Source organism: Ascaphus truei (genome assembly GCF_040206685.1).
Source record: "Ascaphus truei isolate aAscTru1 chromosome 2 unlocalized genomic scaffold, aAscTru1.hap1 SUPER_2_unloc_3, whole genome shotgun sequence".
In the NCBI taxonomy this organism is placed as follows: domain Eukaryota; kingdom Metazoa; phylum Chordata; class Amphibia; order Anura; family Ascaphidae; genus Ascaphus; species Ascaphus truei.
The window spans coordinates 479,550-504,093 of NW_027453817.1; the positions used below are offsets into that span (position 1 = coordinate 479,550).

Genomic DNA, 24,544 nt, shown 5'->3' on the forward strand with positions numbered 1-24,544 from the left:
AGACACGGAGCGTGCACACACAGCGGGCGAGACAGAGCGCGCGCACACAGCGGGCGAGACGGAGCGTGCGCACACAGCGGGCGAGATGAAAGCGCGCGCACACAGCGGCGAGACGGAGCACGCGCACACAGCGGCGAGACGGAGCGCGCGCACACAGCGGGCGAGACGAAGTGCGCGCACACAGCGGGCGAGATGAGAGCGCGCGCACACAGCGGCGAGACGGAGCACACAGCGGGGAGACGGAGCGTGCACACACAGCGGGAGACACGGAGCGTGCGCACACAGCGGGCGAGATGAAAGCGCGCGCACACAGCGGCGAGACGGAGCACGCGCACACAGCGGCGAGACGGAGCGCGCGCACACAGCGGGCGAGACGGAGTGCGCGCACACAGCAGGCGAGATGAGAGCGCGCGCACACAGCGGCGAGATGGAGCGTGCACACACAGCAGGCGAGATGAGAGCGCGCGCACACAGCGGCGAGACGGAGCGTGCACACACAGCGGGCGAGACGGAGCGTGCACACACAGCGGGAGACACGGAGCGTGCACACACAGCGGGCGAGACAGAGCGCGCGCACACAGCGGGCGAGACGGAGCGTGCGCACACAGCGGGCGAGATGAAAGCGCGCGCACACAGCGGCGAGACGGAGCACGCGCACACAGCGGCGAGACGGAGCGCGCGCACACAGCGGGCGAGACGGAGTGCGCGCACACAGCGGGCGAGATGAGAGCGCGCGCGCACACAGCGGCGAGACGGAGCGTGCACACACAGCGGGCGAGACGGAGCGTGCACACACAGCGGGAGACACGGAGCATGCACACACAGCGGGCGAGACAGAGCGTGCGCACACAGCGGGCGAGACGGAGCGTGCGCACACAGCGGGCGAGATGAAAGCGCGCGCACACAGCGGCGAGACGGAGCACGCGCACACAGCGGCGAGACGGAGCGCGCGCACACAGCGGGCGAGACGGAGTGCGCGCACACAGCAGGCGAGATGAGAGCGCGCGCACACAGCGGCGAGATGGAGCGTGCACACACAGCGGGCGAGACGGAGCGTGCACACACAGCGGGAGACACGGAGCGTGCACACACAGCGGGCGAGACAGAGCGCGCGCACACAGCGGGCGAGACGGAGCGCGCGCACACAGCGGGCGAGACGGAGCGGGCGCACACAGCGGGCGAGACGGAGCGAGCGCACACAGCGGGCGAGACGGAGCGAGCGCACACAGCGGGCGAGACGGAGCGGGCGTACACAGCGGGCGAGACGGAGCGGCCGCACACAGCGGGTGAGATGGAGCACGCGCACACAGCGGCCGAGACGGAGCGTGCGCACACAGCGGGCGAGACGGAGCGGGCGCACACAGCGGGCGAGACGGAGCGGGCGCACACAGCGGGCGAGACGGAGCATGCGCACACAGCGGGCGAGACGGAGCATGCGCACACAGTGGCGAGACGGAGCGTGCGCACACAGCGGGCGAGACGGAGCGCGCGCACACAGCAGCGAGACGGAGCACGCGCACACAGCGGGCGAGACGGAGCGTGCACACACAGCGGGCGAGACGGAGCGTGGGCACACAGCGGGCAAGACAGAACGTGCGCACACAACGGGCGAGACAGAGTGCGCGCACACAGCGGGCGAGACGGAGCGGGCGCACACAGCGGCGAGACGGAGCGTGGGCACACAGCGGGCGAGACGGAGCGTGCACACACAGCTACTCCTGTTATTTGGTGTTTGTTTTGTTTGTTTTGTTACCAGTGAATCCTCTGTATGGCGAGCAGGGTGTTTGTGTGTGTTTTGGTGTTGTTTGTTACATCATTGTCTTCCCTTTGCACCGGTGAATCCTCTGTATGGTGAGCAGGGTGTTTGTGTGTGTTTTGGTGTTGTTTGTTACATCATTGTCTTCCCTTTGCACCAGTGAATCCTCTGTATGGTGAGCAGGGTGTTTGTGTGTGTTTTGGTGTTGTTTGTAGCCTTAAGAAGAAAATATGTCTCTTTAAAGTTAGCTTACGGACAAAACAATTTAAGTCCACAAACAACTCAAAGGAATCAGATGGTACATTGGGACAAAAAGACAAGTCCTTGTTGAGAAGGCTGGTCTGCTCGGCTGATAGATTATGGGAGGATACATTGAATATGCCCTTGGGGTCAGGGGGTACACACAGTCTCTGATCCCGCGCTAACCTACATCTCTTCTCCTCGTTTACCTGTTTTCCTGCTCGATTTCCTCTTCTGTGTGTCCTCCTCTCTTTTTCTTCCCTTGTGAGGGGAGGATGGAAAAGGAGTGTTGCCTCTTCAACTGACCCTAGATCAGAAGAAGTTGATACACCCTCCTTTTCTCCAGATTGTTATACTACAAAACCCAAGTATCCTTCTAAAACGTCAGGGCATTTTTTAGAGAAGGGTTTTTTTAATGCCAGAGAAACACCAACCAGTTCCTTCCCACCCAGAGAACACCAACTAGTTCCTTCCCACCCAGAGAACACCAACCAGTCCCTTCCCACCCAGAGAACACCAACCAGTCCCCACTCAGAGAACACCAACCAGTCCCCACCCAGAGAACACCAACCAGTTCCTTCCCACCCAGAGAACACCAACCAGTCCCTTCCCACCCAGAGAACACCAACCAGTCCCTTCCCACCCAAAGAACACCAACCAGTTCCTTCCCACCCAGAGAACACCAACCAGTCCCTTCCCACCCAAAGAACACCAACCAGTTCCTTCCCACCCAGAGAACACCAACCAGTTCCTTCCCACCCAGAGAACAGCAACCAGTCCCTTCCGACCCAGAGAACACCAACCAGTCCTTTCCCACCCAGAGAACACCAACCAGTCCCTTCCCACCCAGAGAAAAACGACCAGTTCCTTCCCACCCAGAGAACACCAACCAGTTCCTTCTCACCCACAGAACACCAACCAGTTCCTTCTCACCCACAGAACACCAACCAGTCCCTTCCCACCCAGAGAACACCGACCAGTCCCTTCCCACCCAGAAAACACCAACCAGTTCCTTCCCACCCAAATAACACCAACCAGTTCCTTCCCACCCAGAGAACACCAACCAGTCCCTTCCGACCCAGAGAACACCAACCAGTCCTTTCCCACCCAGAGAACACCGACCAGTCCCTTCCCACCCAGAGAACACCGACCAGTCCCTTCCCACCCAGATAACACCAACCAGTTCTTTCCCACCCAGAGAACACCAACCAGTTCCTTCCCACCCAGAGAACACCGACCAGTCCCTTCCCACCCAGAGAACACCAACCAGTTCCTTCCCACCCAGAGAACACCAACCAGTCCCTTCCCACCCAGAGAACACAAACCTGTTCCTTCCCACCCAGAGAACACCAACCAGTTCCTTCCCACCCAGAGAACACCAACCAGTTCCTTCCCACCCAGAGAACACCAACCAGTTCCTTCCCACCCAGAGAACACCAACCAGTCCCTTCCCACCCAGAGAACACCAACCAGTTCCTTCCCACCCAGAGAACACCAACCAGTTCCTTCCCACCCAGAGAACACCAACCAGTCCCTTCCCACCCAGAGAACACCGACCAGTCCCTTCCCACCCAGAGAACACCAACCAGTCCCCACTCAGAGAACACCAACCAGTCCCCACCCAGAGAACACCAACCAGTTCCTTCCCACCCAGAGAACACCAACCAGTTCCTTCCCACCCAGAGAACAGCAACCAGTTCCTTCCGACCCAGAGAACACCAACCAGTCCTTTCCCACCCAGAGAACACCAACCAGTCCCTTCCCACCCAGAGAAAAACGACCAGTTCCTTCCCACCCAGAGAACACCAACCAGTTCCTTCTCACCCACAGAACACCAACCAGTTCCTTCTCACCCACATAACTCCAATCAGTCCCTTCCCACCCAGAGAACACCGACCAGTCCCTTCCCACCCAGAAAACACCAACCAGTTCCTTCCCACCCAAATAACACCAACCAGTTCCTTCCCACCCAGAGAACACCAACCAGTCCCTTCCGACCCAGAGAACACCAACCAGTCCTTTCCCACCCAGAGAACACCGACCAGTCCCTTCCCACCCAGAGAACACCGACCAGTCCCTTCCCACCCAGATAACACCAACCAGTTCTTTCCCACCCAGAGAACACCAACCAGTTCCTTCCCACCCAGAGAACACTGACCAGTCCCTTCCCACCCAGATAACACCAACCAGTTCTTTCCCACCCAGAGAACACCTACCAGTTCCTTCCCACCCAGAGAACACCAACCAGTTCCATCCCACCCAGAGAACACCAACCAGTCCCTTCCCACCCAGAGAACACCAACCAGTCCCTTCCCACCCAGAGAACACCAACCAGTTCCTTCTCACCCAGAGAACACAATCAGTTCCTTCCCACCCAGAGAACACCAGCCAGTCCCTTCCCACCCAGAGAACACCAACCAGTCCCTTCCCACCCAGAGAACACCAACCAGTTCCTTCCCACCCAGAGAACACCAACCAGTCCTTTCCCACCCAGAGAACACCAACCAGTTCCTTCCCACCCAGAGAACACCAACTAGTTCCTTCCCACCCAGAGAACACCAACCAGTTCCTTCCCACCCAGAGAACACCAACCAGTTCCTTCCCACCCAGAGAACACCAACCAGTCCCTTCCCACCCAAAGAACACCAACCAGTTCCTTCCCACCCAGAGAACACCAACCAGTTCCTTCCCACCCAGAGAACACCAACCAGTCCCTTCCCACCCAAAGAACACCAACCAGTTCCTTCCCACCCAGAGAACACCAACCGGTTCCTTCCCACCCAGAGAACACCAACCAGTTCCTTCCCACCCAGAGAACACCAACTAGTTCCTTCCCACCCAGAGAACACCAACCAGTTCCTTCCCACCCAGAGAACACCAACCAGTTCCTTCCCACCCAGAGAACACCAACCAGTCCCTTCCCACCCAAAGAACACCAACCAGTTCCTTCCCACCCAGAGAACACCAACCAGTTCCTTCCCACCCAGAGAACACCAACCAGTCCCTTCCCACCCAGAGAACACCAACCAGTCCCTTCCCACCCAGAGAACACCAACCAGTCCCTTCCCAACCAGAGAACACCAACCAGTTCCTTCTCACCCACAGAACACCAACCAGTCCCTTCCCACCCAGAGAACACCGACCAGTCCCTTCCCACCCAGAAAACACCAACCAGTTCCTTCCCACCCAGAGAACACCAACCAGTTCCTTCTCACCCAGAGAACACCAACCAGTCCCTTCCCACCCAGAGAACACCAACCAGTTCATTCCCACGCAGAGAACACCGACCAGTCCCTTCCCACCCAGAGAACACCAACCAGTTCCTTCTCACCCAGAGAACACCAACCAGTTCCTTCCCACCCAGAGAACACCAACCAGTCCCTTCCCACCCAGAGAACACCAACAAGTTCCTTCCCACCCAGAGAACACCAACCAGTTCCTTCCCACCCAGAGAACACCAACCAGTTCCTTCCCACCCAGAGAACACCAACCAGTCCCTTCCCACCCAGAGAACACCAACCAGTCCCTTCCCACCCGGAGAACACCAACTAGTCCCTTCCCGGGAGAGGCGATCCACCCAGAGACTTGGAAAGAGCCTTTGAAGAGGTAAACTGTATGGACAGGAATCCGTTATTTCATGGTACCAAATTAAGAAGTTCCAATTTAGACACCCCATTATTTATAACTCAATTCAGCTCTCGAGCTGCCCTAATTAAGAATATATTTAAATGCCATTGGGGTGTATAAACATCTATCAGTTGATCCAGCACTTTAAAATGTTTTCAACACTGGTCCCAAATTCGTATTTAAAAGAGCTAAAACGGTGGCTAATTATGTTACAGCAAGTTTAATCATCATCAAAAATTACTAACATGAGTAGCTTCCCGTTCGGCTCTTTTCCATGCAAACAATATAAAGTCTGTCACAGGAAACCTGCCAAAGAGTTTACATAAACATTACAAAGTTAAACAATTTATCCATTGTAACAGTACATTTGTGGTGTACTTGCTGAGGTGTGTATGTGGGAGACAGTACGTGGGAGGCAGTACGTGGGAGGCAGTACGTGGGAGGCAGTACGTGGGAGGCAGTACGTGGGAGGCAGTACGTGGGAGACAGTATTTGGGAGACAGAATTTGGGAGACACTACGTGGGAGGCAGTACGTGGGAGGCAGTACGTGGGAGGCAGTACGTGGGAGGCAGTAGGTGGGAGGCAGTACGTGGGAGGCAGTACGTGGGAGACAGTACGTGGGAGGCAGTACGTGGGAGGCAGTACGTGGGAGGCAGTACGTGGGAGACAGTACGTGGGAGGCAGTACGTTTAATCAATCATTAAACAGCAAGTTTAATCATCATCAAAAATTTACTAACATGAGTAGCTTCCCGTTCGGCTCTTTTCCATGCAAACAATATAAAGTCTGTCATAGGAAACCTGCCAAAGAATTTACATAAACATTACAAAGTTAAACAATTTATCCATTGTAACAGTACATTTGTGGTGTACTTGCTGAGGTGTGTATGTGGGAGACAGTACGTGGGAGACAGTACGTGGGAGGCAGTACGTGGGAGGCAGTACGTGGGAGGCAGTAGGTGGGAGGCAGTACGTGGGAGGCAGTACGTGGGAGGCAGTACGTGGGAGGCAGTACGTGGGAGGCAGTACGTGGGAGGCAGTATTTGGGAGACAGTATTTGGGAGACACTACGTGGGAGGCAGTACGTGGGAGGCAGTACGTGGGAGGCAGTACGTGGGAGGCAGTAGGTGGGAGGCAGTACGTGGGAGGCAGTACGTGGGAGACAGTACGTGGGAGGCAGTACGTGGGAGGCAGTACGTGGGAGGCAGTACGTGGGAGGCAGTACGTGGGAGACAGTACGTGGGAGACAGTACGTGGGAGGCAGTACGTGGGAGAGTATGTGGGACATACAACAAGGGCCTTAAAGATCCGTATTATGGGACACTTACGTCTGATTTCTAAAGGTGACCTCACCCCCCCGGTCTCCCAGCACTTCCCATCCTGCAAGTTTGGTAGTATGGACACATTTTCGTTCATGGGCATTGAACATGTCCTAACCCCATCGGGGGTGGTGGCAGAACCAATGCCCTTGACAGGCGTGAATTAAACCGGATTTTTACACTCCAATCCTTAAACTGGATTTTTACACTCCAATCCTTAAACCGGATTTTTACACTCCAATCCTTAAACCGGATTTTTACACTCCAATCCTTAAACCGGATTTTTACACTCCAATCCTTAAACCGGATTTTTATACTCCAATCCTTAAACCGGATTTTTACACTCCAATCCTTAAACCAGATTTTTATACTCCAATCCTTAAACCGGATTTTTATACTCCAATCCAGGATTCCTTCTGGTACCAACTCAGACTGGTATCTGGGTCCTTTCCTATAAACTTCTATAATAATAGCAACAAGAGGGCTGAGTGCTCCGCGGTGTTGTGGGGAGAACAGGACGGGGTTTACAGGGTACCTTATTCGTGGTTGCAGCGCCTCCAGTCAGCATGGGTCCTCTGGATGGAAGGAAGGTCCATACTAACACCTGTCTTTGTCCTTAGACAGCGAGTCACACTGGTGATGGTACAATGGTGTTTATTGTAAGTTCTGATCTTACAGCATTGCTTTCCTCTGCATGGTGCTCCTCCTGAGGCCTCCTAGTGAGACCCAGGGTAGCTGGTACTCACTCCACAGGGGGAGGAAAGAGACACATCCACTTTTGTGAGAGTGCCAGTATTTATACCCTTGGGTGTGACTATAACTCCGCCTCGTAACAAGACAGATCTGGATACGGATAGGTCATCACATACAGTACGTGATCCAATCAGAATTCACCCCTCAGGCTGACACTCTGGCCGTTGCTAAGCCCGCCCTTAGATACATCAAATACATCAAATGTATCTAAGGCTGCAAAAGCACACAAGGCCTTGCTGAAGGAATTAACCCCTCCACTGCCTTCACCTAACAGGACTTACACTGGAAGTGCCCAGGAAAAGAAGTAGCGGCCGGAGGCTAGGCTACACATGTATTGTGACAGTGAGGGGGTTAACCAGGCTTTATAATAAAGGTCAAGCCCAGTCGGTTAACCCTGACCCGTGTGTTAGGGTCTTAGAGTTTCAGCTCTGGGACCCAGGTGTCAAAAATGTATTACTGCAACTGTATACTGAGTATGCGACATTAAAGATTTATGTGACTTGTGTTTTTACTGGGGTGCTGGGATCGGGAGATTTCTGGCTGCAAGTTTCAGGGTGGGTTTGGCGGAGAAAGTCTTTGCAGAATGCATCTATGTAGTGGGGTTCCGGGTTATGGGATACCCCAAGAGTTGTATCCGGAGATTGAGTGATATCCTCTGATACAGCTAAGCGCATTACTCCGCCAACCTCGGACCCGGAAACGCTCGTACGCCTCACCCCATGGATCCCATCTTCCCAGCATCTTCCAGACAAGGTAAATGGATAGGAAGGGGTTACAAGATATCTGCACGTATACATAGAGTCCTTAGAATAGCTGGCGCTCCCCAGTATAGCAGAGGTACCCACATACATGCCCAGGTATCCTGAGCCTAGAGTAGGGGTTCAGAAGGTGCTCGAGCTTAGGTTATACAGCTGAGCAGGTTTGCAGTGTTTTAAAAGTTTAAAGTAATTTTCTCACGTGCGCCAGGAACGAGGCTCGTGACTGTAGGGAATATACACTCACTCCACCCCTGACACCAGAATAGGGACACATAACTTTTAGCACACAGAAACAGGACACAATATATTTTATTAAACGGGTATAGTTTAATGTGTATATATATTGATTGATAACCTGTATATCAACTGAGGGCTTTCTATGTCATGGATTCCGGAAAACCCAGCTGGCGTCCAAACTTGGTGCCTCTGGGTCTGTCCGGAGTCCTTACTTGAAAGGCTCAGGGATGCCAATGTGTTAGAACAGGAGGGGCACTGCAGTTCTGCGTGAGTACCCGCATCCTGGGCTAACACAAAGCTGTCCGATGACCATTTGCCAAAATCCAGACTCTGTGGAGCCCTAGCAGCAGGGGGGCTCAGTATGCTAAGAGGCGGAGGTGCCAGGTTGGCGCATGCCCCCTTGCTACCTGAGAAAAGGTGCCCGTCCGGCATTACAACACTGGCAAATTGACGATTGGCTGGCAGGAGAATTCCCACGCTCTGATAGGCTGTCCAGGTTAGTGAGTGAGAGCCTGAAAGCTTAAGAGAGCCTGCAGTCAACCAGGAGCGCAGATTCCAAGCGCCAAACCAACAGCGGCAAATTCAGAGATGCTCGGAACTGAATAGACGCGAGCCGGCGTCAGGGAGTTTCAAGGCAGAAAAGTTTCTAAGTCCCGCGGTCGCATCTGGCATTGCGCCGAAATCAGTTCCAGGACTTTTGCGAGTAACGACCGGTCATTGGAAAGTGCTCTAAAAAGGTCATCTGAAGAAATGTAATTCCAGAAACGGATTTATTCATTAGCCCCGTCCCCAGTAAGTGTGTTAATCTTGAATTGTGTAACATTGTGTCTTTTATAAGAAATAAATTACCATTTATTTTACCATCTTGTTTTGCTCAATCGAATGATCCCGGTTATAACATGATGTTGTAGAACCTGTCTCCCGTGACATATATTGTATGTTATTATATCTCCTGAGGTCACGGCGTGCCCTGTGTGATGTGTGTGGACATGCTCTTATTATCCTATTATCCGGAGAGCTATACTTCCTATTTGGCCAGTTCACCAATGTGATCATATTCTTATTATTTTTTCACCATCTACAGCTGCAGCGGCGGTTATTCAAACACTTCACGCGGTGTATACCTCGGAATACTGATGTCATGGCGCGGGATTTCTTCCAACCGTACCGCCCCTTCCCGCCTTAAGACGCGAGTGCAGAAAATGGCATTTTAGTGTTCTGGTTATTAAACACCTGGAATAGACACAGTAGCACAGTAGCACAGTGACAGAGTGACACATTAACACAGTGACAGAGTGACACAGTGACAGAGTGACACAGTGACAGAGTGACAGAGTGACACAGTGACAGAGTAGAACAGTGACAGAGTGACAGAGTGACACAGTAGCACAGTAGCACAGTGACACAGTTACAGTGACAGAGTGACACAGTAGCACAGTAGCACAGTGACAGAGTGACACATTAACACAGTGACAGAGTGACACAGTGACACAGTGACAGAGTGACACAGTGACACAGTGACACAGTGACAGAGTAGAACAGTGACAGAGTGACAGAGTGACACAGTAGCACAGTAGCACAGTGACACAGTTACAGTGACAGAGTGACACAGTAGCACAGTAGCACAGTACCACAGTGACACAGTGACACAGTAGCACAGTGACAGAGTGACACTGTAGCACAGTGACACAGTAGCACAGTGACACAGTGACAGAGTGACACAGTAGCACAGAAGCACAGTGACACAGTAGCACAGGGACACAGTGACACAGTAGCACAGTATCACAGTGACACAGTAGCACAGTAGCACAGTGACACAGTGACAGAGTGACACAGTAGCACAGTGACACAGTAGTACAGTGACACAGTAGCACAGTAGCACAGTGACAGAGTGACACAGTAGCACAGTAGCACAGTGACACAGTGACACAGTGGCACAGTGGCACAGTCACAGTCACACAGTCACACAGTCACAGAGTGACAGAGTGACACAGTGACACAGTAGCACAGTACTGTACACTTTGCAATTCATTCATTTCATTGCACACAAAGAAATAGAATCCATGAAATTCAAACAAAGCGTCCGCGATAAGCGCGGGTCCCCGGGGCAATAAGCGCGGGTCCCTGGGGCAATAAGCATGGGTCCCCGGGGCGATAAGTGCGGGTCCCGGGGCGATACGCGCGGGTTCCTGGCGCGATAAGCGCGGGTCCCTGGGGCGATAAGCGCGGGTCCCCGGGGCGATAAGCGCGGGTCCCCGGGCCGATAAGCGCGGGTCCCCGGGGCAATAAGCATGGGTCCCCGGGGCGATAAGCGCGGGTCCCGGGGGCGATAAGCGCGGGTCCCTGGGGCGATAAGCGCGGGTCCCCGGGGCGATAAGCGCGGGTCCCCGGGGCGATAAACGCGGGTTCCTGGCGCGATAAACGCGGGTCCCTGGGGCGATAAGCGCGGGTCCCCGGGGCGATAAGCGCGGGTCCCTGGGGCGATAAACGCGGGTTCCTGGCGCGATAAACGCGGGTTCCTGGCGCGATAAACGCGGATCCCTGGGGCGATAAGCGCGGGTCCCCGGGGCGATAAACGCGGGTCCCCGGGGCGATAAGCGCGGGTCCCCGGGGCGATAAGCGCGGGTCCCCGGGCCGATAAGCGCGGGTCCCCGGGCCGATAAGCGCGGGTCCCTGGGGCGATAAGCGCGGGTCCCCGGGCCGATAAGCGCGGGTCCCTGGGGCGATAAGCGCGGGTCCCCGGGCCGATAAGCGCGGGTCCCCGGGGCGATAAGTGCGGGTCCCCGGGGCGATAAGCGCGGGTCCCCGGGGCGATTGGCGGCATTAATGTCGCGTGGAATACAGCAGCGCACACGAAAACGGGGCTGTGATTTGTTGGAATAACGTCCGCTGCAGCTGTATGAAAGCTTCCTTTCTTTACATGTGTAACGGGTTTCCCCCCCCCCCAATCGCAGATATAGTGTGGGGTGCAAGGGAACATACAAGGTTACTCAGGTGTGGTGCATTACCTGTTGGCTCACAGGAGGCTGAGCTTCCGCCACGGGGAACCTGGGGTAATTATACTAGGGGTGATCACTTACAACATCTTCTCGGTACAGCGCCTCCACCTGCGATGGCTCCCACCAGAGGGGGAGTGGCTCCTCGCAGGACAATCACAATAATAATCACTTACACGACAGCATGTATATTAACTATACGACTTTACTAACACACATAACACACATTATATAACATCATCACCTTATCACCTCAGGCCCAATGTCTGGCGTTCCCACCCAGTGTCCTGTGATCCCCCACACCCAATGTCCCGCAATCCTACGGAGATCGTGGGTGACTGCGCAGTCACTATGAACTAATAGGCCTGTTGGTGCACATATAATACAGAGGTACCTTCCGAGCACTCCGATGCTCGGGTCAGCAACACTCTTCTCAAAGGGTCAGACGTGCGATGCATCCGTCTGATCCTATCCAGGTACTTCTCCAGGAACCCCAACGAGGGTCCCACCGTCTCACGGTAACAGCAACCGTCTCACGGTAACAGCAACCGAATCATGGGAACAGCAACCGCCGCTATCCCTGTCTATCCCTAACTAACCCTAACGTGACAGGAACCCTAACCTAGGGCCTGTCCCTGATGAACCGCAACCTGGGGTGGCTTGGGGAAATCTCCTAGGGCCTGCGGAGTAAAAACCTGCCCCACTCCCCTAGCTACCCAAGTCCCTAATCCTCCCTAACATCTAGCTACTCGCTACTCCTAACAGCCTGCAGCAGACACACAGCTCTCACCGTCAGCCTGCAGACATTCACACACGCTGCACACACTGCGCCCAGCACATGCAGCAACAACACACAGCAACCAATCCTACATACACCATACACTGGAGAGGGAGAGTCTATCTGGGGCCTAAGGGGTTAAGCGTCTGCCTACTCCCCTAACGAGGACCAGTCCTGACTCCCACTAACAACTGACTAACCTGAGTGACAGGGTCCCTTACTCTAGGGCATCCCTGGCAACACTCACTATATGGGATAACTAGAGCTATCTTGGGCCAAGGGGGTGCTGGCTAGTACAGGGGATCCCTCTCTCCCGTACCCTACCTCCTTCCCTTGTCTGCCTCCTTGCTCTGCTTCTTCCTGACTGCCTAACGTGCTGCAACTGACAAAAACCCTGTCTGTCTACACACAACATTGTTGCAACTCTGCAGCATGAGAATCTGCCAGCTCTATGGGCTTCAATGCTGCCTGTGACCAGGGTGAAAGTGCAGTCCCCAGAGGCTGCTGGGAATTGTAGTCCTTGGCAAAGCTCTTTTCTATGGGGACCGCGTGCGCGATCTTTACTGCGCATGGGCGAAGCTCGCGCCAAAACCAAGAGGGCGGGGCCCTCCGGGAGAAGTCGCCGTCCCCTTCCCCCACTGCCACAGGGGTAAGGCAGGGGGCAAAGGAAAATCAGGGGAACCGGGGGTGACCCCCTTACACATACATAATATATGTGATATTTCCCATAACATGTATGTTAGCATTCACACGCTCTGTATACACACGTTATATTATTGGTCAATAGGAACTTTGCACCAGTATGGTAATCTGTGTTCTTGCAAATACTTAATATTTAACATGTTATGTTACTGATTGCACAAATTCATTTGTTTATGCTTATTCATATATATTTATATATGTAACGGGTATTCCCCCCACCCAATCGCATATAGAGTGTGGGTGTGGAGAACATACAGTGTTACCAGGTGTGGTGCGTATACCTGTCAGGCTCACAGGAGGTCTGAGCCTCCGCCAGTGAGAGCCTGGGGTGAATCCTCTGGAACGTTCTCAGTTTCAGCGCCTCCACCTGTGTAGGGTTCTAGGGATGTAGAATGGCCCGAACATAGGAACCCACCCAGAAACCACATACACCGGGGTTATGGATAACAGGTTTACTGAATGAATAAACGACAACTATTACATCACACTTATAACATCACCATATTATAACATCCCCACACGGTGCCCACAGCCCAACCCCTTTGTCCCGTGGTCAGCGCTGCCACTATGTGTTAGAGAATGTTATGATCTGTTGGTGCACTTATAGAGTACCTGCACTCGGACCTGCAAGTGACTTCACAAAGGATCTGTCGCTCGGGGATCCCGTCTGATCCGGTGAGTCCTTGCCTGGGGTCCGCCAGGGGCGATCCCACCCTGAAGATAGTCTTTGTCTTTGGGAGCAGACTTGGGCCCAAATCTCTTTCAGGAAGCGCAGCGTCCGCTGTGTCCCTATCTATCCCTGGCACTAACGTGACAAGGTCCCTAACCTAGGGCCTGTCCCTGTAGCACCACAAGCTGGGGAGTGAGGACCTACCTGGGACCTAAGGGGTTAACTGGCCTATCCCATCCCCCTAGCTCTTCCCGGTCCTGACTCTAACTACCTAGTACCTACTGTAGTACTTGCAGTAACGCACTGCCACCTACTTGGTACGTGCAGCAAACGTGCTGCACAAACACTGTGCCTGCTTGCCAGACCTCACAGCACTGACAGCCGTGACTCTGACAAGACAGCACTCACACTAAGGGCAGAGTCCCTAACTGGGGCCGTCCCTTGTCAATTACCCACTAGCCTATTGAGGAGTTGGGGCCTACCTGGGACTTGGGGGAACCTTACCTGGTGCAGGAGCTTCACTCACTCCCTGCACCCTTCCTTCCCCTTCCTGCTCCCAGCTCCAACTAACTAGCGTGGGCTCAGCGCGCGAAATGTATCCTTCTGTCTCCAGCGCAATCCTGCAGCTCTATTGGCTCCTATGAGGCACCTGGTGCCTGCCTCGCTATGCTCCATGGGAGTTGTAGTCCCATGGAGCCTGTCTTGGCATTGGGGCCGCGTGCACACTTGCCCTGCGCATGCGCGAGTCTCCAATGGCCACCGCAACCTCTCCTGGGCTCCTGTACTCGCGCGACTTCTCCCTAGCTCTAGGGTACCTTCTGCGCATGCGCGATCACTGCGCATGCGCGATCACTGCGCATGCGCGAGTAGCGGCAATGGCAGCCCCTGCTAGCCGTGGTGCACCGCCGGAGCTCCAGGGACGCCGAGCGCTCCCTGCACTGGCCCCCACCCTCGCGTCGTGCCGGCGGGTCCGCCACTATCTCCGGCGGCACCCGCAACCTCTCGGCACCTCGGGAGGGGGGTCTCCGGAGCATGGAGGGTACCGGGGCTACATACATACATATATATATATTGCAGAATAAATGAGTTCTTCAGTATTTGATGATACCTTTTTTTATTTGGATTAACAATTTATGGCATAGGACAGAGTTCTCCTCCCTTCCTCCGGTCGGCAATACTGGTTTACAAAGGATTCTGTGGCTAAAACAGAGGTTAGGAAAGCAGAAGAAAAAACCCAACAACGGAGATGTACGGTAGATAAGGCGGGGTGAGAAAGCGGTGTTTGAAGACATAGGAAGGGTAATAAAACGGTGACAAGGGACAGCATGGAGGGGGAAGGGGATGCTGCGGGGGAAGGTGTGGATAGGAACATTGGCAGAGAGGCAGTGAACCAGTTGAAGAGTGCAGTGGTAGAGATTGGGACTTTGCAGAAATGTGGGAACTTACCCAAATTCAGGTTAAGAAAAACATTTTTAAGCCCTTAAAAAAAATAAAGTTTTAAAAATCACAAAACCTTCACTGTAACTTTTTGCTAATAAAGTTTTAGTAAAACGGTGAATTTTTCCAGCGAATAACAAAGTTCTATATTCACACAACATCAAGACCCTGAAATATGACTTTTGCTGAGAGGGGAGAGAGAGAAGGGGGGGGAGATCCTATTTAGGAGAGAACCAATTTTCTTATATACTGTACCTCAAAATATAGACAATTACACCTCCCGGGAGATACCTGTGAACACAGCTGCGATACCTGGGAAATATGCAAATTACAATGATTTGAATATACTTTGCATATTTACATTACCATATTTCCCAGGTATCGTGTGTTCACAAGTATCTCTCCACGTGGCTTATAGTATACGTGGCTCTATTTGGAGGTATATAAATAAATGGGTCCTCAACTAAGTTTCTCTCTCCACTCTGTGCCCTATTGCTGTCTGTCTGTCGTCTGTCTCTCTCCCTCTCTCCCTCTCTCTCTCTCCCTCTCTCCCTGTGCCCTCTCTGTGCCCTCGTTATCTCTCCTCTCTGTGCCCTCTTGCTGTGCCCTATCTCTCTCCTCTCTGTGCCCTCTTGCTGTGTCCTATCTCTCTCCTCTCTGTGCCCTCTTGCTGTGTCCTATCTCTCTCCTCTCTGTGCCCTCTTGCTGTGTCCTATCTCTCTCCTCTCTGTGCCCTCTTGCTGTGCCCTATCTCTCTCCTCTCTGTGCCCTCTTGCTATGCCCTCTCTCTCCTCTCTGTGCCCTCTTGCTGTGCCCTATCTCTCTCCTCTCTGTGCCCTCTTGCTGTGTCCTATCTCTCTCCTCTCTGTGCCCTCTTGCTGTGCCCTATCTCTCTCCTCTCTGTGCCCTCTTGCTATGCCCTCTCTCTCTCCTCTCTGTGCCCTCTTGCTGTGCCCTCTCTCTCTCCTCTCTGTGCCCTCTTGCTGTGCCCTCTCTCTCTCCTCTCTGTGCCCTCTTGCTGTGCCCTCTCTCTCTTCTCTCTGTGCCCTCTTGCTGTGCCCTCTCTCTCTCCTCTCTGTGCCCTCTTGCTGTGCCCTCTCTCTCTCCTCTCTGTGCCCTCTTGCTATGCTCTCTCTGTGCCCTCTTGCTATGTTCTCTCTGTGCCCTCGTAATCTCTCCTCTCTGTGCCCTCTCTCTCTCTTTCTCCGCTCTGTGCCCTCTCTCTCTGGGCCCTCTTGCTGTGTCCCCTCTATCTCTCTTTCATCTGTGTGCCCTCTTGCTGTGCCTCCTCTCTCTTCTCTCTATGTGCCCTCTTCCTGTGCCCTCTCTTTCTTTCTGTGCCCCCACTCTTCTCTACGTGCCCTCTCTCTCTTCTCTCCGTGCCCCCTTGCTGTGCCCCCTCTCTCTCCTCTCTACGTGCCCTCTCTCTCTTCTCTGTGCCCCCTCTCTCTTCTCTGTGCCCTCTTGCTGTGCCCTCACTCTCGCCACTGTGCCCTCTCACTCTCTCCTCTTTGTGCCCTCTCTCGGTGCCCTGCTGCTGTGCGCTCACTCTTGTCTATCTGTGCCCTCTTTCTTTCCTCTGCTCCCTCTCTCGGTGCCCTGCTGCTGTGCGCTCTCTCTTGCCTCTCTGTGCCCTGCTGCTGTGCGCTCTCTCTTGCCTATCTGTGCCCTCTTTCTCTCCTCTCTCGCTCTCATCTCGCTGTGTCTTTTCTCTCTCCTGTTTATTCTCTCTCTCTCTCTCTCTCTCTCTCTCTCTCTCTCTCTCTCTCTCTCTCTCTCCTGTTTATGTCCTCTGTCTCTCTCCTACTTGTGCCTTTCCTCTCCCCCCCCCTGTCTTTTCTCTCTGTTTACCCCTCTCACTCTTTCCTCAATGCGCCATATTTCAGGGTTTGGATTTAAAAGGATTGGCAAAACTGCCAAATGTTGCCAATGGTTTTGTGACTGAAAATGGACAATTTGAGCATGATTCGAAAACTTAGGCACCAAGTTTGCCCACCTCTAGTAAAACAATAGATAACATGGGCAGAGTGACTGTGCCCACCTCTAGTAAAACAATAGAGAACATGGGCAGAGTGACTGTGCCACATCTAGTAAAACAATAGGTAACATGGGCAGAGTGACTGTGCCACCTCTAGTAAAACAATAGAAAACATGGGCAGAGTGACTGTGCCACCTCTAGTAAAACAATAGATAACATGGGCAGAGTGACTGTGTCACCTCTAGTAAAACAATAGATAACATGGGCAGAGTGACTGTGCTCACCTCTTGTAAAACAATAGATAACATGGGCAGAGTGACTGTGCCACCTCTAGTAAAACAATAGATAACATGGGCAGAGTGACTGTGCTCACCTCTAGTAAAACAATAGAGAACATGGGCAGAGTGACTGTGCCACCTCTAGTAAAACAATAGGTAACATGGGCAGAGTGACTGTGCCCACCTCTAGTAAAACAATAGATAACATGGGCAGAGTGACTGTGCCCACCTCTAGTAAAACAATAGATAACATGGGCAGAGTGACTGTGCCCACCTCTAGTAAAACAATAGAGAACATGGGCAGAGTGACTGTGCCCACCTCTAGTAAAACAATAGATAACATGGGCAGAGTGACTGTGCCACCTCTAGTAAAACAATAGAGAACATGGGCAGAGTGACTGTGCCACCTCTAGTAAAACAATAGATAACATGGGCAGAGTGACTGTGCCACCTCTAATAAAACAATAGATAACATGGGCAGAGTGACTGTGCCACCTCTAGTAAAACAATAGATAACATGGGCAGAGTGACTGTGCCCACCTCTAGTAAAACAATAGAGAACATGGGCAGAGTGACTGTGCCCACCTCTAGTAAAACAATAGATAACATGGGCAGAGTGACTGTGCAACCTCTAGTAAAACAATAGATAACATGGGCAGAGTGACTGTGCCCACCTCTAGTAAAGCAATAGAGAACATGGGCAGAGTGACTGTGCCCACCTCTAGTAAAACAATAGATAACATGGGCAGAGTGACTGTGCCACCTCTAGTAAAACAATAGATAACATGGGCAGAGTGACTGTGCCCACCTCTAGTAAAACAATAGAGAACATGGGCAGAGTGACTGTGCCACATCTAGTAAAACAATAGGTAACATGGGCAGAGTGACTGTGCCACCTCTAGTAAAACAATAGAAAACATGGGCAGAGTGACTGTGCCACCTCTAGTAAAACAATAGATAACATGGGCAGAGTGACTGTGCCACCTCTAGTAAAACAATAGATAACATGGGCAGAGTGACTGTGCTCACCTCTAGTAAAACAATAGAGAACATGGGCAGAGTGACTGTGCCACCTCTAGTAAAACAATAGGTAACATGGGCAGAGTGACTGTGCCCACCTCTAGTAAAACAATAGATAACATGGGCAGAGTGACTGTGCCCACCTCTAGTAAAACAATAGATAACATGGGCAGAGTGACTGTGCCCACCTCTAGTAAAACAATAGAGAACATGGGCAGAGTGACTGTGCCCACCTCTAGTAAAACAATAGATAACATGGGCAGAGTGACTGTGCCACCTCTAGTAAAACAATAGAGAACATGGGCAGAGTGACTGTGCCACCTCTAGTAAAACAATAGATAACATGGGCAGAGTGACTGTGCCACCTCTAATAAAACAATAGATAACATGGGCAGAGTGACTGTGCCACCTCTAGTAAAACAATAGATAACATGGGCAGAGTGACTGTGCCCACCTCTAGTAAAACAATAGAGAACATGGGCAGAGTGACTGTGCCCACCTCTAGTAAAACAATAGATAACATGGGCAGAGTGACTGTGCAACCTCTAGTAAAACAATAGATAACATGGGCAGAGTGACTGTGCCCACCTCTAGTAAAGCAATAGAGAACATGGGCAGAGTGACTGTGCCCACCTCTAGTAAAGCAATAGAGAACATGGGCAGAGTGACTGTGCCCACCTCTAGTAAAACAATAGAGAACATGGGCAGAGTGACTGTGCCCACCTCTAGTAAAACAATAGATAACATGGGCAGAGTGACTGTGCAACCTCTAGTAAAACAATAGATAACATGGGCAGAGTGACTGTGCCCACCTCTAGTAAAGCAATAGAGAACATGGGCAGAGTGACTGTGCCCACCTCTAGTAAAACAATAGAGAACATGGGCAGAGTGACTGTGCCCACCTCTAGTAAAACAATAGAAAACATGGGCAGAGTGACTGTGCCACATCTAGTAAAACAATAGGTAACATGGGCAGAGTGACTGTGCCACCTCTAGTAAAACAATAGAGAACATGGGCAGAGTGACTGTGCCCACCACTAGTAAAACAATAGAGAACATGGGCAGAGTGACTGTGCCCACCTCTAGTAAAACAATAGAGAACATGGGCAGAGTGACTGTGCCCGATGGCCCTTAATGACATCCCATTTCTCTGTTACTGAGACTTATTCCATTGGGACAGGGAGCTGGGTGGCAGACATAAGGACCGCCTATTGTCCGAGACCTTCGCTTGGTAAAATGTTTGCTTCTTTCGCCAGATGTGCCATCCTTAGCTGTTCCCACCCCTAAGCAGCCACACCACCAGCAGCCCAATGAGGCTTGCCTTCTCTCACAGACTGGCGAATGACACATAGTTCCCAGTCTCACTGCCCACACTCGCTCGTCTCTCTAGACATCCCATGGTCCTCCTTAGGAATCCATCCCTCTGTTACGGACTCAGTCGTACATGTAAGTCCCATTGTAATGGAACGGCTGATCAGAGACACAGTGGCCGACGACCTCGGGAGTCCAGCGCTGGATGTTCACCTTGGTGAAGGTATGGTCCGTGGGTCTCACAATGACTGTACTCTTGGTGGCCACAGAGGGGTCCTCGTTGAAGAAGTTAAAGGGGCGCAGGAAGAAGCCCACAGCGTTGCCTGGGGTGGCAGTGTTGGGGATGTCCTCAGCATGGGGAATGTGCAGGAATCCCACTGTCACCCAGGCGACCAGATCCTAAGGAAGAAGCACAGTGACACTCAGCTACAGACATGTCCAGGTGAGAAGCTCTACAGAGTGTGTGTAGCTAAGAGTGCAGTAACATTGGTCCCAGGAGAGGCCTTTCCTTCTGTGCCTTACTATCCATGTATTCATGTTCTTTGCACCTTGTTTGCCCAGCGTGTGAGTTGGGGCGCGTCAGTAAGAGGCGGTAGGAAAGCGTTACTTAGAGCACATAATATAATGTATTCTATTCTGCTCCGCTCATTTCCACCCGCTCTGAATGCAGCGGACACAACCCACTACTCACAGTGTTTCTTCCGGTGAGAAATGCACGGAGCTATCTCGGCAATGGAAATACCGTGAGATGGGGCGATGGAAATACCGTGAGATGGGGCGATGGAAATACCGTGAGATGGGGCGATGGAAATACCGTGAGATGGGGCGATGGAAATACCGTGAGATGGGGCGATGGAAATACCGTGAGATGGGGCGATGGAAATACCGTGAGATGGGGCGATGGAAATACCGTGAGATGGGGAGATGGAAATACCGTGAGATGGGGCGATGGAAATACCGTGAGATGGGGCGATGGATACTTCTGTATTTGAAAATATTTATTTTTTTCATCAGAGAGTTTGTCAGTCTTGTAATGTCATAAAAACAACCCCCCCTCGCCTTCCCCCCCCCCTCGCCTTCCCCCCCTCGCCTAAATCACCCCCCCCTTCCCACCTTCAATCAGGGGGACAAACCGAGGAATGGGAAGAGGGGGGGCTGATCTGCAGACGGGGGCACGTTTTTTTAGTTTGTTCATCTGCGGAAATGTTAATAATGTTGCCACTTATTTATGTACATACAGTAAAGTCTCTCAGCCGCAAAATTGGAAATCCGAGAAAGTAATTTTATGATATTTGTGATAGGGAAAAAATCCAATTTCTTTCAGATTAATTTCCTCCCATAAATCTGTGAGGGATGAGAGAGGGCGGGGGGGGGGGGGGGGAGAGGGGGGAAATAGGAGAGCGGGCGGGGGGGGATAGGAGGGCAGGCAGGGGGGGGATAGGAGAGCAGGCGGGGGGATAGGAGAGCAGGCGGGGGGATAGGAGGGCAAGCGGGGGGATAGGAGAGCAGGCGGGGGGGATAGGAGAGCGGGCGGGGGGGATAGGAGAGCGGGCGGGGGGGATAGGAGAGCGGGCGGGGGGGATAGGAGGGCAGGCGGGGGGATAGGAGAGCGGGCGGGGGGGATAGGAGAGCGGGCGGGGGGGATAGGAGAGCGGGCGGGGGGATAGGAGAGCGGGCGGGGGGGATAGGAGAGCGGGCGGGGGGGATAGGAGAGCGGGCGGGGGGGATAGGAGAGCGGGCGGGGGGGATAGGAGAGCGGGCGCGGGGATAGGAGAGCGGGTGGGGGGGATAGGAGAGCGGGCGGGGGGGATAGGAGAGCGGGCGGGGGGGATAGGAGAGCGGGCGGGGGGGATAGGAGAGCGGGCGGGGGGGATAGGAGAGCGGGCGGGGGGGATAGGAGAGCGGGCGGGGGGGGATAGGAGAGCGGGCGGGGGGATAGGAGAGCGGGCGGGGGGGATAGGAGAGCGGGCGGGGGGGGATAGGAGAGCGGGCGGGGGGGATAGTGACTGATACTGAATGGCGATGTTCTCTGGTTTGTACAATTCTGGGCGTTCCTGCAGGGGTACATACCTGGAATCTTAACCAATCAGAGAGCAGGATTTTATTATTCCCTGTTAGCCTATACTCTGGGGTAACACCACCCACTGCGAGACCAATCAGAGAGCAGGATTTTATTATTCCCTGTTAGCCTATACTCAGGGGTAACACCACCCACTGCGAGACCAATCAGAGAGCAGGATTTTATTATTCCCTGTTAGCCTATACTCTGGGGTAACACCACCCACTGCGAGACCAATCAGAGAGCAGGATTTTATTATTCCCTGTTAGCCTATACTCTGGGGTAACACCACCCACTGCGAGACCAATCAGAGAGCAGGATTTTATTATTCCCTGTTAGCCTATACTCTGGGGTAACACCACCCACTGCGAGACCAATCAGAGAGCAGGATTTTATTATTCCCTGTTAGCCTATAATCTGGGGTAACACCACCCACTGCGAGACCAATCAGAGAGCAGGATTTTATTATTCCCTGTTAGCCTATACTCTGGGGTAACACCACCCACTGCGAGACCAATCAGAGAGCAGGATTTTATTATTCCCTGTTAGCCTATACTCTGGGGTAACACCACCCACTGCGAGACCAATCAGAGAGCAGGATTTTATTATTCCCTGTTAGCCTATACTCTGGGGTAACACCACCCACTGCGAGACCAATCAGAGAGCAGGATTTTATTATTCCCTGTTAGCCTATACTCTGGGGTAACACCACCCACTGCGAGACCAATCAGAGAGCAGGATTTTATTATTCCCTGTTAGCCTATACTCTGGGGTAACACCACCCACTGCGAGACCAATCAGAGAGCAGGATTTTATTATTCCCTGTTAGCCTATACTCTGGGGTAACACCACCCACTGCGAGACCAATCAGAGAGCAGGATTTTATTATTCCCTGTTAGCCTATACTCTGGGGTAACACCACCCACTGCGAGACCAATCAGAGAGCAGGATTTTATTATTCCCTGTTAGCCTATACTCTGGGGTAACACCACCCACTGCGAGACCAATCAGAGAGCAGGATGTTATTATTCCCTGTTAGCCTATACTCTGGGGTAACACCACCCACTGCGAGACCAATCAGAGAGCAGGATGTTATTATTCCCTGTTAGCCTATACTCTGGGGTAACACCACCCACTGCGAGACCAATCAGAGAGCAGGATGTTATTATTCCCTGTTAGCCTATACTCTGGGGTAACACCACCCACTGCGAGACCAATCAGAGAGCAGGATTTTATTATTCCCTGTTAGCCTATACTCTGGGGTAACACCACCCACTGCGAGACCAATCAGAGAGCAGGATGTTATTATTCCCTGTTAGCCTATACTCTGGGGTAACACCACCCACTGCGAGACCAATCAGAGAGCAGGATTTTATTATTCCCTGTTAGCCTATACTCTGGGGTAACACCACCCACTGCGAGACCAATCAGAGAGCAGGATGTTATTATTCCCTGTTAGCCTATACTCTGGGGTAACACCACCCACTGCGAGACCAATCGTGCTCCGGCGTTGTAAAACCTCGCACTCCGGAGCTAAGTAGCACCTGGTGCAAAACCAGATCTTACGCCAAACCGTGGCAGAGTGACTTTAAATCCGCCCCAGTAACCACATACAACAGAAAGAAGCGAAGTGAAAGTCCCGCTCCCAGCTCCGGGTCGCAGGTCAAGAACGAACATTGACGCATTATTTACTGTTCTCTGATTTAAAATACATACAAGTACCAATCCCCGGCATTAAGCCCGTGAGAGGCGGCTCAGCGGGCTCCCTCTGGTGGAGCCAGAATCTTTTATTAAGGTTTTAGACCAGGGGTGGCCAACTCCAGTCCACAAGGGCCACCAGCAGGTCGGGTACTCGGGGTGTCCCTGCTTCAGCACAGGTGAGTCTGCCATTATGACTGAGCCACTGATTGAGCCACCTATGCTGAAGCAGGGATATCCCTGATACCTGGCCTGTTGGTGGCCCTCTGGATGGAGTTGGCCTCCTCAGTTTTAGATTGTGGACGTCCTTTCCTCTCCGTAGGATGGAGCGGGTCAGACGGCGCTGTGCGCAGCTTTTACCTTGTTCACGATGTCTTCGTTGTTGCTGATGAAGTCCTGAAAGTTAACGATGGGGTTCCAGGGGTCATTCTGAGCGTACAGGCTACTGCTGGTCATCTCGGCGTCACTGTGACGTGTCACCGCCAGGCTGTATCTGCACACACACATGGACGGGTCAGGCAGACAGCGGAGAGGCCCGATCGTTTCATGTAACGATATTTCCCCCATACACCTTAATGGGACCCCATATATTTTCTGACCCTGGATAGCGAGGATTCCTACCTGGACCAGGCGATGCCCCTCTCTTCCCTCCAGCGCCTGGGCAGCACACGGTCACCGTGGGAGTTGTACTGGATGCGGTAGCTCTTGGGGTGACCCCATTGGTTCTGCTTATTGGGGTTTGTGAACATCAAGTATTTGGGGAGCGGTGCCCCAAAGCGGAAAGCAGCCTGCTTCTCGGTGACCCTCGGCGTACGATCAATCCGTGGCTGGACAATGAAGTCCCCTGGGCTCCATGGGTTTGTCAGGTTCTCAAATTTCAGGTTCACAGTTTCGAAGCTGTTTTCTGCACCTGTGTGTAGGACAGAG

General features: G+C 52.8%; 1 protein-coding gene across 1 annotated transcript in view; it reads right to left on the bottom strand.

Moving 5' to 3' along the window:
* Positions 1–14,933: 14,933 nt before the first annotated feature.
* AOC1 (amine oxidase copper containing 1) overlaps positions 14,934–24,544 on the bottom strand; it is a 32,145-nt gene continuing 22,534 nt past the window's right edge. Inside the window, exons 3-5 of the mRNA XM_075580481.1 lie at positions 24,239–24,527; positions 23,978–24,110; positions 14,934–20,259 (exon numbers count right to left, since the gene is read on the bottom strand). Of these exons, the coding sequence (XP_075436596.1) occupies positions 19,984–20,259; positions 23,978–24,110; positions 24,239–24,527 (698 nt within the window). The 3' untranslated portion in view covers positions 14,934–19,983. The remainder of the gene's footprint in view (positions 20,260–23,977; positions 24,111–24,238; positions 24,528–24,544) is intronic.